This window comes from Malurus melanocephalus, unplaced genomic scaffold (assembly GCF_030028575.1).
Source record: "Malurus melanocephalus ecotype Western Australia unplaced genomic scaffold, MMel_1.1 scaffold_0, whole genome shotgun sequence".
Classification (NCBI taxonomy): domain Eukaryota; kingdom Metazoa; phylum Chordata; class Aves; order Passeriformes; family Maluridae; genus Malurus; species Malurus melanocephalus.
Genome location: NW_026623232.1, coordinates 4,738,517 through 4,751,788, shown reverse-complemented (window position 1 = coordinate 4,751,788; position 13,272 = coordinate 4,738,517). Strand labels below are relative to the sequence as shown.

General features: G+C 41.6%; 1 protein-coding gene across 1 annotated transcript; it reads left to right on the top strand.

Moving 5' to 3' along the window:
- The first annotated feature begins 6 nt into the window (after positions 1-6).
- Positions 7-10,424, top strand: ALDH6A1 (aldehyde dehydrogenase 6 family member A1). Its single transcript, XM_057370567.1, has 12 exons — positions 7-51; positions 227-289; positions 2,383-2,457; positions 3,820-3,981; positions 4,550-4,628; positions 5,179-5,481; positions 6,192-6,313; positions 6,553-6,742; positions 7,431-7,612; positions 8,015-8,194; positions 8,376-8,474; positions 8,915-10,424. Exons 4-12 carry the CDS (start codon positions 3,868-3,870, stop codon positions 9,017-9,019), a joined length of 1,374 nt encoding a protein of 457 aa, XP_057226550.1. The 5' UTR covers positions 7-51; positions 227-289; positions 2,383-2,457; positions 3,820-3,867; the 3' UTR covers positions 9,020-10,424.
- Positions 10,425-13,272: the final 2,848 nt, after the last annotated feature.

Genomic DNA, 13,272 nt, shown 5'->3' with positions numbered 1-13,272 from the left:
GCGGCGGCGGCGCGCGGAGCGTGGGGCCGGCGGTGCCGTGTGGCGCTCGGGGTGAGGCGGCCGCCCCCGGCCCACAGCGGCTCCCGCGGCTCGGGGGGCGCAGGGTGGTAGCGGTTCACCCGGGACTGCGGGGGGGATCGGTACCGGGCGGGGAGCAGCCCATGGGRGGTCGGGGGCAGGTGCTGCCTCACCCGTCCTGAGGTGGTCTGTGCTTCCCCCCGTGCAGCTGCCGCGGAGAGCCGGTGCCCCCTGGATCACCTCAGTCGCCGCGTCCTTCTCTTCCTCGGTGGTGAGTGCCCGTCCCGCGGAGCGGAGCCGGTGGGCGGGGGAGGGAKGTGCGGGAGAGCCCCGGGCGCCGCCGCCGCTGCCCGGACACTTCCCTCGGTCTGCTCTGCCTAGGCCGTTCCTGCCGCCTCGGCTGGGATCCTAGTTCGTCCGGTGGAACAAATATCGGCACTGCTCTCRTGCTTGACGGGTGGGACGGAAAAAAGTTCCATGTCCGATTTGTCAGAATTCGGAGCTRAGCGGTGGCCGCTCGGGCAGCTCCCGCTGCGGTCGCGGTGCGGTCGCTCAGGGAGCCACCTCGCGTTACTCCTGGTGGCTCCGGACTGGCCTCATGGCATCTGCGGCAGAAAGAGGATCTGGTTTCCATCGGACAGCTTYGAACAGCTTTAGTTGTTGTACTGCCTTTTTTCCTCCTCTGTCCATGGCTGAACACTTCAAACTCGGAGCCATGATTCCACGAATAGTCTGCTTTACTACCGTCCATGTTTCCACAGCAGGTGCATTCTTCCACAGTAAAAAAAGGCGATGATCTTACAGAAAAAGTACAATTAATCTTAATTCAGTATTTCCGGGCTTGCTTTAAGTAATTTTTGTTGCATGTGCAATTTTTGAGATATCCTTTTTAAGCAGTTTGGAAAAACATGAACTCCCATTGCACTGAAGTCCGTGTGGGTCATAAAACACTGGAGCTTCTAGCTCCGTTGCAGATATRTGGCACTTGGGCTAATGGACTGATTGATAGCTGTAGGAGTTGGTCATTCATTAGACCAGCACTAGACCAGCACCTTTTCTGATAGTCAGGAAGCTTAGTCAAGGGACTCAGATTTCCTGTGCTTCCTTCCAGCTTTTAGAGTAGATGGTGTTTTCATAGGCACAGATTTCTGCTTCCCTTCCTCAAGTGTGATTCCAGCTACATAATAATCTTCAACTTCTAACTTTTCTCCTAGTTTTGCTTTCCAAATCATTAGGTCTTGCTTGYCCATTAACAGACTTATTTTACATTTCTTATCCTAGCTTTCTTGTCTCCAAGCTTTCTAAATTTGTTCCAACTAAAACTGTTCACTTCTTTTCATTTTCATCTGCTCCTCACTGTCGTTACTTGWCTATCCAATACCACTGTATTCCTGATTCTTCCTCTGATCTCTTTCCCTTCATTACACCTTGGATMGCATCCAAGTCCTCATGTCCCTTTCATAATTCCCYCTCATGATTTCTTTCATTTTCTGACATATTTGCGTTTATATCCCAGTTCTCTTAATCTGTCCCATTTCAGCTACTCATACCAAACATCTATTTCGCCTTTCTCTTACCTGTTGTCCCCAAGTCACAGTTTTGTGTCATGATTAACTGGTTCAGGCTTTCTCCTTACCTCCCAATGTCAACTCATCTTTTCTAGTTTSTTAACTTGTACAGTCACAATCTTTTCCTGCATGGTACAGTTTTGTTGCCTATCTAGTGCTAATTACAGCTTCTGCCTCTGCTTTCTAGTCTGTGCAATGTTTGCCTGACGTCCTTATTCCAAACTTTTCCTGCCCCTCCTCTGCATCTCAGTGGGATGCATTCTGCTTCCTGTGCTGCCAGCCAGGACAGTCACTGTGAACTCCACAGATGCAGATTCCTTGCCCTTAGTTGCAAGACCAAGCGAAGAGTGGAGAAAGTCCAGTTTTCTGCTTGTAGCAATGAACTGGAAAGATGAACCTGCTTAGTGGCTTGATGGGAAACAGGCACACAGGACAGTGGAACAGTTTGCATGGGGTTCATGGAATTCTCACAAAGTGAATAATTAACTGTTTCTTCTAAACATTTATGAGTTGCAGTTTTCAGGTTTTGATTAAATAGATTGAAATCTGAACATAAGCATAGCAAATGTATGTTTTCTGTAACTGCTTTTAGAAATAATTTTGGCCATTTTGGTGTAAAGTGAGAGAAAAATGGGGCAGAGAGCAATTATCTGGGTGTTGCTGTGAAGACTGGATCTAGACTCTTTAGTGGTTCACATAGCAGTAAATGATGAAGGCTTGCATGTAACATGGCACACTGGTATTTAGGCTTGTTGAGACAAAAATAACTCACTATCCAATGTTTTGACCTCCACAGCCAACAACCAAACTCTTCATTGATGGGAAGTTTATTGAGTCCAAAACTACTGAATGGATTGATATCCACAACCCAGTAAGTGACATGGCCTCAGCTTTTATAATAGTGATCACTGTGCAACGTAGGTCTGTGCCTCTCTTCAGTGATGTGCAGAAGGGAAAAGTACGTATGTTTCTTGAGAAAGGTTTAGACTTGGAGCTTAAKATAGACTACTGCTTCTAAGTTCCCTTTTCACATGAAATGTCAGTCTCAGGAAAGTTACTATCTCCTTTACCTCCCTGTGTAGTAAGCTCCTGATCTCCAGAAAGGAAGCTTAAACACTGGTTACACTTTTTTTSCTCATAGAAGGGTTCTGTGATCAGTATGTTAGATTTCTTTCACCCTGTATAAGAAATCAGCTGGGTATGATTTGATGCCAGTTGAACGTTAAGTTCTGATAGAGACTGATATTACTCCAGAGTAAAAAGGTGAAAAATCCTGGCAGCTGAAGCTCCTTTCCTTTCAGAGAGCTTGTATCTGTAACTCACAGTAATCACAGAGAAGTTAGAAGTTGGATGCTATACAGTGCAAAATATCTTAGATTAGTAGCACTTGTAATACTAATCTAAGTGTACTTCACCAAAGACCATTCCACCAAATGGAAATGAGGACGCATTCAGAATTCTGACCCTCCTGACCCCCCTAGWAAGCATTTTTACGGCAGTTTCTAAATCTTCTCTGTAAAGCTCGATTTTCATTTGCTTTGTGGAAATGATCAGAGCAGCAAGCCATGTTCATGAAGCTCATTTGGTTTCTGTATAGCAACCAGTGTTCTTGTTTAATATATTTCCTCTTGTTTTGAATAATTTCATAGTGATATATCTGAAGTTTTTTTGTCTTGTCAAAGCAGATTTAATTTTTAAAAGAATAGTAGAAGTCAAATTGGGAAAATCAATCTTGAAGTTAAAATACTGTAGAACTAAAGTTGGTTGTTAAAATGTTACCTTGGCCTAGGGGTGTAGGTGAGCTAACATCAATGCAAATAGCAAATTATTTCCCAAAAGAATATTACCTCATTTAATGTGCAAGAAGGACAGCAGATGAATCAAGATGATGGAGAAGGGAAAGACCACAATCCACAGAAACTTTTGCCTTATACTCTCTAGAAGTTTTAAGATAGACAAGCCACTTTAACTCCGGTTTGGAAATCAGCACTTCATTTGCAGTTTTCCAGGTGCCTAATTTGAGATATTTGGAGTGAAGGTTTTTAGAACTACTCCAGTTGTAGCCCAGGCCTTTTGTGTGCATCAAGGAAGGAGTCTCCTTTGTACTTTCCCCCAGAAGTACAACACCTTGTAGAACAAGGTTATTAGGTGTGTGCTGTGAAAGGGCTGTTGAATGGCTGGCAAGGACAAATGAGAAAAATTGACTTTTGATGCAATTTGTTTTTTCTTTCAGGCCACAAATGAGGTGGTTGGCCGTGTACCAAAAGCCACAGCCAGTGAGATGGAGGCAGCTGTTGCTTCTTGCAAAAAGGCATTTTGGAACTGGTCAGAAACATCTGTTCTGAGTCGCCAGCAAATCTTTCTGCGTTATCAACAACTCATCAAAGACAATCTGGTGAGACACCAGGGCTGTATGTGATGCTGTGGCTGAATGCATTGCAGCTGACTTAGGAACTAAATTGAGAGACTTGGGGTTTACGGAGTTCTTGATGAGGAGTTGCCATGATCGAGGAGCCAGCTGAAACACTGTTGAGAGGTGCAGCAAAACATTTTCTATCAAATGGTAACAGACAGACAATGYTTTTTAGGGAATATTATTCTGAATTTCTCCCTTTACCAAGAGACTTCGGAACTTTGAGCCTTGATAGAGAATGTGCTAGTTGATGGAGATGAGTGTGTTACTATGTCTTTGGGTTTCCCAGATTGCTTTTTTGGTTTGTATGTGGTATCATACCTAAAAGCATTAGAGTACAAGCCAAACCTAGGATGATTTTTTTCTAAAATGTGTGGGTTATTGGCTTCTTGTCTACAAGGAACAAGTCAGTCAGTATGGGTTTTTCTGGATTCCGTTTAGTCTGTTCACCATGATGTTMAACTCTGCTAATTCTGTCTTATCCCTGCACTCTATTTCAATGGGTGGGCACTTTTCTAACATTCATAAACTTTGTGTTTTCCATTTTCAGAAAGAAATTTCCAAACTCATCACCTATGAGCAAGGGAAGACCCTGGCTGATGCTGAGGGAGATGTGTTCCGAGGCCTCCGTAAGCTRCTGGCTCCTCCTTTTAAAAAAGGGGGGTTTGAGAACCCATAGGAAGGAAYGAAGTCTCCTGAGCAACTGATTGCTCTGTACATGTTGCTTCCTTTATAGCCCTTGTATMGTTGACACTCGAAGTGTCAACTGTAACTCTAAGCTGAAGAGTTTTCTTAGAGTATCATTAAATTACTTCCAAGTTGTTAGAGGTTTTTCTAGGAGAGACTATAAATCACTAAAAAGGGATAAGAACTTTTCACTTGTGCTTGTGCTCAGATACCTGAGGTTGAGTCCCAGGTGGTACAATAATACCTATGCATTTTGTTCTGAGGCTGCTTTGTCTCTGCTCCTATCACAGTGACGTAAATCATGGTCGAGAGAGAATCCATTCATAATTTGCTTGCAATGTTTGGCAGAGCAAAGGGATTTTCTGGTGCACAATGAGTTTTAAGCTGTAAGAGAAGAGGCTGGAAGAGGTGGGTGTAGGCAGTAGTGAAAAGGGAGTTTGGGGACTAACTGTTAACAGATCATCCAGCAGCATATTGCCCTTTCTGCTGCAGAGGTGGTTGAACATGCTTGCAGTGTGACATCCCTCATCCTTGGAGAGACCATGCCCTCTATCACTAAAGACATGGACACTTACACCTACCGCCTGCCTCTGGGCGTGTGTGCTGGAATCGCACCGTTCAACTTCCCAGCCATGATTCCCCTTTGGATGTTCCCCATGGCTATGGTTTGTGGAAACACCTTCTTGATGAAACCATCTGAGCGTGTACCAGGAGCACTAATGTTCCTTGCTAAGCTGTTTCAGGATGCTGGTGCCCCTGATGGGACTCTGAATATTATCCATGGACAGCATGAAGGTAATAACAATACTGGGAGATGACAAGTGTAGGCTTTCTGGTGTGTGCCAGTGAGAGGTACCAGTTGAAGAGTCTGAGGGTGMAGCTGTTAGATAGGTTTGGACACCTGCTTCAGCTCTATTGATAAAGGTGAAAGGTGAGTGGGAGATTCTCTGCCACCTTGCACCAGATCTTACAGGAGATATAATAGACAAAATTCTGGGGATTTGGGTCAGAGTTCCCAAAGCATGCAAGTGCTCAAATTCTGTTTAGCAACCTAAGTTGCAACTGAAATAAGTAGATAATTCATCATCTTGGTTTCCCAAGGGAGCCTAAACAAGAATTAAATGCCTCACTGAATATAAGTGGATGCCAGTATTCTGGGTCCTAACATGCTGTTTTTTACAGCACATCAATAGCTTCAGGGCACAGTGATACAGAGAACAGTAACTTCATTAAAGTTTGCAATCCTTTGGCATTGCTCAGACACCCTGGGAGATGCCCAAAGCATGAAGAGATGTCAGCGAGCCAGGAGTATGAAGACAGGGCAGGAGTCTGCTAAGAAGTGAGTGAAGAGATGCACAGACAGGCTTTGAGAAAACTCAGATGTAGGAAACACAAAGGCAAGAATATTGATTAGAAGAAAAATACATAGATTTAGCACCATGGGGATGGGAACTGAGGGAAGCATTTGTGCACCACAGTTACAATGTATTATTTCCTGTTTGAAGCTGTGAATTTCATTTGTGACCATCCGGATATCAGAGCAATCAGCTTTGTGGGATCTAATCAGGCTGGCGAGTACATCTATGAGAGAGGATCCCGGAATGGCAAGAGAGTCCAGGCCAACATGGTAATGTCTCTGAATGGTGCACACTTTAGCACATAGACTACCTCTGTCTCCTGTGAATGTTAAGAGAGACCGTGCCACTCAGCAGCAGAAGCTGACTTTGCTGCTGACAGTTAAGCTATGAGGCTGCCCTCTTGCCAGCCTGTTGGTAGCAGTCATAGCTACTGCAAGAAGTCATTGGCAGAGGGCTAGAGAAGCACTCTGGGGTGGTTAATAATGGGAGACTGTGTGCTGTATTTCAGGGAGCCAAGAACCATGGTGTGGTGATGCCAGATGCCAATAAAGAGAACACATTGAACCAGCTGGTTGGAGCTGCTTTTGGRGCAGCTGGCCAGCGCTGCATGGCCCTGTCTACAGCAATTCTAGTGGGAGAAGCACAGAAATGGCTGCCAGAGCTTGTGGACAGAGCCAAAAATCTACGTGTAAACGCAGGTACAGACTGGGATCGTTTCACTTCTATGGCCATAGCTTTTTTTGTCAGCTTATCTGCCATACCATGTTGTGACCCTTGGAGCTATTGGCACAATACGTTTGATGTGTAGGAGTAGGAGCTAGCAGATTGTCTGTATTGGGAAACACAGCCCTAGACTTGGAGGTAGGAATATGTTTTCAGTTTGCTGGGGGAACTGTGATGCAATGTTTACAGAATCAGTCTTGTTTTAACTGCAGATTTGAGGTTAAATCCTATGTTTAACTCAAAGCTGCCATTTATATAGCAGCCTCATTTCAAGATCCTTCCAATTTATAGTAAGCATACAATAAGAAAACAAAAATTGAAACAAGTATTTTGGAAAAGCTAGACTGTTATTAATTCTAGGGGAATTACCTTCTCTTCATATTCAATGAAGTGCTGCAAAGGGGAAAAGTTAGCTTTCTGAGAAGAATCTGTTGTTGAATTTTGGATTCCTAGTGATCTAAAATTAGGYTTATGACTTTTCTTATTTATTTATTTATTATGAGATCTGCAGGCTATTATTCCTGTTCATCAATGTCTCAAATCTTTGTTCTGTGTCTCAGAAACATCAGAACTTTCAGATTTTTCCTGCCAGATAGTTAYCTCCTTGATGCCTTTGAAGAGGAAGTTGTCAGTTAAAAACTTGGTGTCCCTCTCTCTTCACAGGAGACCAGCCTGGAGCAGATCTTGGGCCTCTAATCAGTCCCCAAGCTAAGGAACGAGTTTGCAGTCTGATTGAGAAAGGAGTAAAAGAAGGTGCCAGCCTTCTTCTGGATGGACGTAATGTCAAAGTGAAGGGTTATGAAAATGGCAATTTTGTTGGGCCAACGATCCTTGGCAAAGTCAAGGTAAGATGACCAAAAGCAGTGCTTGTTAGTGGATGTTTCAGAGTCAGCTAAAAAATGCATTAGCCAAATCAGTCAGTAATCAATGATAACCAGGTAGAAAGCCCTCAAATGGTTCAGCCTTCCCTCGCACCGTGAAGTACATGTTGTAATGCAGGCAGTAAAAGCAGAAAGCACTCTGGAGATGAAAGGTGGTGTCCTCTGTAGTGGACTAGACAGAGGATAGGGCATGGGAAATGGTGAAAAGGTGAGGACTGAAGGATGTCCTGTGGCCATGCAGTGTGATCAGTAATCCTAGGAATATCATAACTACTACTAGCATGTGTGTTTCTTATATCCTGTTTACTAAGATATTTTTATTGTATCTTTTATACAAGCTACTTTTTCTGCTGTTTGTATTGGCAGCCAAACATGACTTGCTATAAGGAGGAAATCTTTGGGCCTGTCCTAGTGGTGCTGGAAGCAGACACTTTGGATGATGCCATTGAGATGGTGAACAATAACCCCTATGGGAATGGAACTGCAATCTTCACCACCAATGGAGCCACAGCTCGGAAGTATTCTCACTTAGTAGATGTGGGGCAGGTATGTTCCAGCTAGAATTGTTGCTTTTTTACAGTGGATAGCCATTCAGCTGTAATCACTGCCCTCTCAGCCAGCAGTACCCAGCCTCAGATGTAAGGAAAAAAAAAAGCAAAAACTTTTGGAGAGTGCTCTGCAATCTGCTACTTCTTGTGACTAATATGGAAGCTTTCCCTTGGTGCAGGTGGGTGTGAATGTTCCAATCCCAGTACCTCTGCCCATGTTCTCCTTCACCGGCTCTCGTGCTTCTTTCAGAGGGGACACCAATTTCTATGGCAAACAGGTAATTTTCTGATCCAGAGTACTCTGTTGGGTTGAATTGTGATGAATCATGTTATGAATGGCAATGGGGAGATGGTCATCAGACCTCATTAGTGAGGAGACTTAGAAGCAATTTCAGCCAGGAAACTGAATACCAGCCAGTGATCAYAGCATCATAATGCATTTTACAATCATAGATAGCCAATTCCTCTTTCTTTTTCCCTTAGGTATAAAAATGCAAGTCCTTTTAGGAGACTTGAGAAGGGAGCAGTAACTAGCAAGCTTTCCCACAGAACCACAATCTTTGTGGAACTGGTAAAAAGATCAGGCTGACAATTATTTTCACAGAYGAAAACTCAATACTGTGTAGTTACATCAAAAGCTATTTGATATACCAGTAGTGCAGACCTGAGGAATTCATAAGGCCAGATATCTGATCTGTGGGTCTCTCCTTTCCTCCAGGGAGTGCAGTTCTATACACAACTGAAAACCATCATTTCTCAATGGAAAGAGGAAGATGCCACCATTGCCAAGCCTGCTGTGGTTATGCCAACTATGGGAAACTAAATCAGCCTTTGCAGATGCTGTTCCTGGTGCCCTTCTATGCTGCACTTTCCAGCTTTGTCCTGACTATCACCCTTTAGCTGGGAATTAATTGAAAGCTCCTTTGTCTCAAGGATATGTTTCTGTGCAGATTGGCAGGCTCTTGTCACTCAAGGTCTGGATTTTCTGTCAGTGTTTTTTTTSGTTCGCTGAACTAATTTTTTCCCCACAGCCTATCACAGACTAAACAACCTTATCTAACTGAAAGGGCAGCCACCTGAGATTGGTCTTAATTTGTGTTTCTTTCCAAACCCCGTGAACTTGAACATTACTCTGGTTTTCACTTCAATATCCTTAGCCTTAGTGACTCACTCCTGGCTACAGCTTGTASCAGGTTTATTTACCTCTTTATCTTGGATATTAACATTCTGAGTTCACCTTATTCAAAGACAAGTACTCATTTTGAGTGACATAATTGGGACACCTTGGGTGTCTCATAGAAGTGACTTTACATACGAYGAAGACAGCAAGTTGTCAATCTTTSAYCTKTTGAGCAGTTTCCAAAACATTGGAAATAGCTTTGTAAGGATTTTTCAGGAAAGCATATTCAATTGCTTGTCTGAGGATGAAAGAAATTTCTGGGTGGTACAGTGACCTTCACTGTGCCTCTGACAGCTTGAAAACTTCTGTTCCTGTTCTGTCTGTGGCTTGTATTCTCAAGCTTGCCAGCAATTCTATTACACCTGAAAGCTGTTTGGTGCCTTTTCACTGTGCTAACAGATACAAGCCTACATGTCCTGTAACATAATGAAACTGTGGAAGCAGAAACATAACCATGTACATGTATCTTTGTGTCACAGCATCATGTGAGTCTGAATAAAATGGAGCGTAGAGGTCAGTAGGAAGAGAGAACACATTTTTTAATCACAAAGCACCCAGGCCTTGTCTGTTGGTTTCCTTTCCTGACTGTAGCTGTGTTACTTGTGTTGATTGATTGACTCCTTGTCTCATTTGCTCAAACACAGTCATGTACTCTTGGGATTGCAAGTACCTATTGCTGGAGAAGAATTAGGCTTGGTATATACACTCTGGTTTTAAGAATCTCTGCATTTGGAGCTGGAGAACCTGTATTTTTATTTCTGATTCCTGTAAGATGRTGCAGCCATGAAGGATCTGTGGGGATCTCATTCAAGCACCCACGGAAAATAATATTCTTCTAATGATTGTAACTGTTACTTGTTCTAATTAAACAAYCTGTGAACAGTTTGTATCCTGCCTCCTGGTAAAGATGCCTTGTAACTGACAGCTCTATATTAGTACAATTGCTGTGCATTCACTAATGTTTGTATCTTGTATTTTTCCTCTGCCATACGCTAGAGGGAAATTCTCACCTTGCAATTTGATTATGAATTAAACACATGCTAATATATTTTTACAGACTATGACTGTTCCTTGGTAAGACCTTACAGAGATGTGATGTTGATTTTATTCCACTCTTCMCAGGGGATGGTCTGCAACTCCTGTAACCCATGTATACATCTTCCTTTTATAGTATTTCAGGGACCTCTGTACCAATCTCCTCGCACAGCATTTCAAGGAATGCCTGTTTCTGGTTCCATGTACCTATAATTTGATCACAGAACCTCTTAAGCTTCATGTAAATGGCTTTATTACAAAATGAGAATACATCTTCACCAAGTTACACAAACTCTTTATATGCAGTTATCTAACCACTCGTCCAAATCATAGTGTTTTGTACAGGGTCTTGCAAGCTCCTGGCTTGGGAAAGAATAGAGTCTTTAAGGAGAAGAAAAGTATATTTCAGGTGGATTTCAAACTCACAGTAAAAGCAGCAATACAGCAGATAGGGGATCTAGAATTCACAGCCTTGCTCAGAAGCTAGCTTCCAAAATGAAAAGTGCATGTGAGTTGTTGATTTCTGGCTGATGTTCAYGGAAAGTGTGTATTTGCCTTCTGTGGTCTACGGTTAACGTCTGATTATGTGGAAGGATCACTGGAGAAAATGATAAATCTGCTTCTGTGACCTGCTATGTAATAAATATTARGTTGTGAGAAGTATTTTCTGCGATGCAAAGGTAAAATATTCTAGGTAAATCACCATTAAGACATTGGTATTCACTCAAGCACCTAGGAAAGAAATACTAATTAACAGTCTCTACTATTATCTACGGTCATATACTTTCAAAATACTTTAATTTTCTCCCTAATCAGTATTGCTATTCTGACTTCTCTSTTGTCCTGTTAAAACCCATTATATCTTTCCTCTGGAAATTCTAAARTCCATCTTCTGTAACAAAAGCAGTCTATTATCAAGGATACCTGCTCCCTAAAGCTTTGCAGGATTATCCCTGTACTTTCTCAGGATATCTGTTCTAGACACCTGTATGATCTTTTCATTTGTGTGCAAACATCTTTTCTAACTATCTGCATTTTCAACAGCATTTTCACACAGATAGTTTAAAATAATTGTACTAGAAATTCAAATCTTGTATGTTCCTTTTTTAATAATGAATTGCCTTTTTAGATCAAGCTGCAGATGCTATTTGATCATGATGTACCTACCTTATCTCACTGCTGTTACTGCTTTTCACCCATCTGTTTATTTTCCTTTTTATTTAATATTTAACATAAAAATAAGCTAAATAATGTATCTTCTATGTCATACAAAAGTATAAAGTATCTCACAATAAATTTCTTTAGACTATTAAATATGATTTCATCATCAACCCTTTGAATACTATTAAAAATAGTTTCTTGCCTAGAAGGCATTGATATCTAGATTCTGAAAGCTATTTAATAACCTTAAGTCCAAAAATTGTTTTAAAATAGCTTAACCACCTCTGAGAATTGGGCYCAGCAACTTCCACTCCTAGGGTTTTTTTTCCTGTCTGTGTCAAAAAAAAAAAGGCTCCATCCATTTCCATTTTGGAAAGTGGCAGCCTGAATTTCCAAAGAATTTCCAACATCTTTCTATATCTTTATGTATAAATGCCTCCATGACTCCTGCTTATGAACTTTATCTGTAATTTGATGCCTGAGTATTAAGTTTTGGCTTGTGTGCTTGACTGCCTCACATCTGACAAGCTGTGCCTGCCAGAGCCCCACCTTACGTATTCCTCCAGGGTAGGCTGACATTGCTTGCCTTGGAGAGTTATAATTAGCAATAAAATTGTGTCTGAGTTGGTATCTGAAAATCAGGCTTATAAGTCTTCATCATGGTCCACTCTGATTCTATGAATGCAACCACTCTGTGATTCTATGAATGCAACATCAGCTGCATAGATTTTGCCTTTTTAATCAGAACTCACTGTGCTAGCTGAAAATGTGTCTCTTTTTATGATCATGGACTTTCACAAGAGCATCCTCCAGAAATTACAAAGCAGTTTTTCAATAAGAGAAGACTTTAGGGGGTCATGAGACCTTTTTTTTTTCCCCATGAGAACTGAGTCTAATGCCTGCTGCTGAAAGATCAACAACAAATCTTTAAAATAATAAAAAAATTCCTCACTCTTGTCACACAAACAATGTGCATATAGCATATAGATACACTATTACAGATCTTATGGCCCAGTTCATAGCTTATAAAGTATTTAATTCTGCTTGAACTTTGAATTTCCAATGTATGCCATATTTTAGGTATCTCTATCTTCATTCATTAATGAGTGAACAAAATAAATCCCACTGCACTGATTAAAGTTAATTCTCCCRGCTTCTTATCTTGACCTAAGCAGTACCAAAATTTACTTCCATTTGTTTTTCTTTTGATAACAAACACAAAGATCTAACTGTATAGTCTAGTGCATGTACAGAATCAGCATATAGTGTATCAACTTTTTRAAAAAGAACCTCACACCAAGCCATACAGCTAGACTCTTACATTAGATTCATAACTTACCTGGAGTGACCAGCCCAGGTCAGCATCCACCTACTGAAGAAACAAAAGATTACCGTGAATTTGTGCCATTCATTYGGGCAAAAGCACTGCAGAACGTCTTTTTGTTCCCATGTCAAATAACTGATATCCAATTTTTCAAAATGGAATTTTTCCATGAAGAATCCAGAAAGAAGAAGAAATTTATTAGAAGAATGTATTAGAAGAATTTAATAGAAATGTATTAGAAGAAAATGTCAAAGGCATATCATTCATGGATTCTGTATGTGTAAAACAGGTTAAAAATTCTAGCTCTGCATTGCTCTCATTCAGCTTTTCATAACACAAAAATTTAAAAAATACATGCGAGCACACAGTGCTCTCT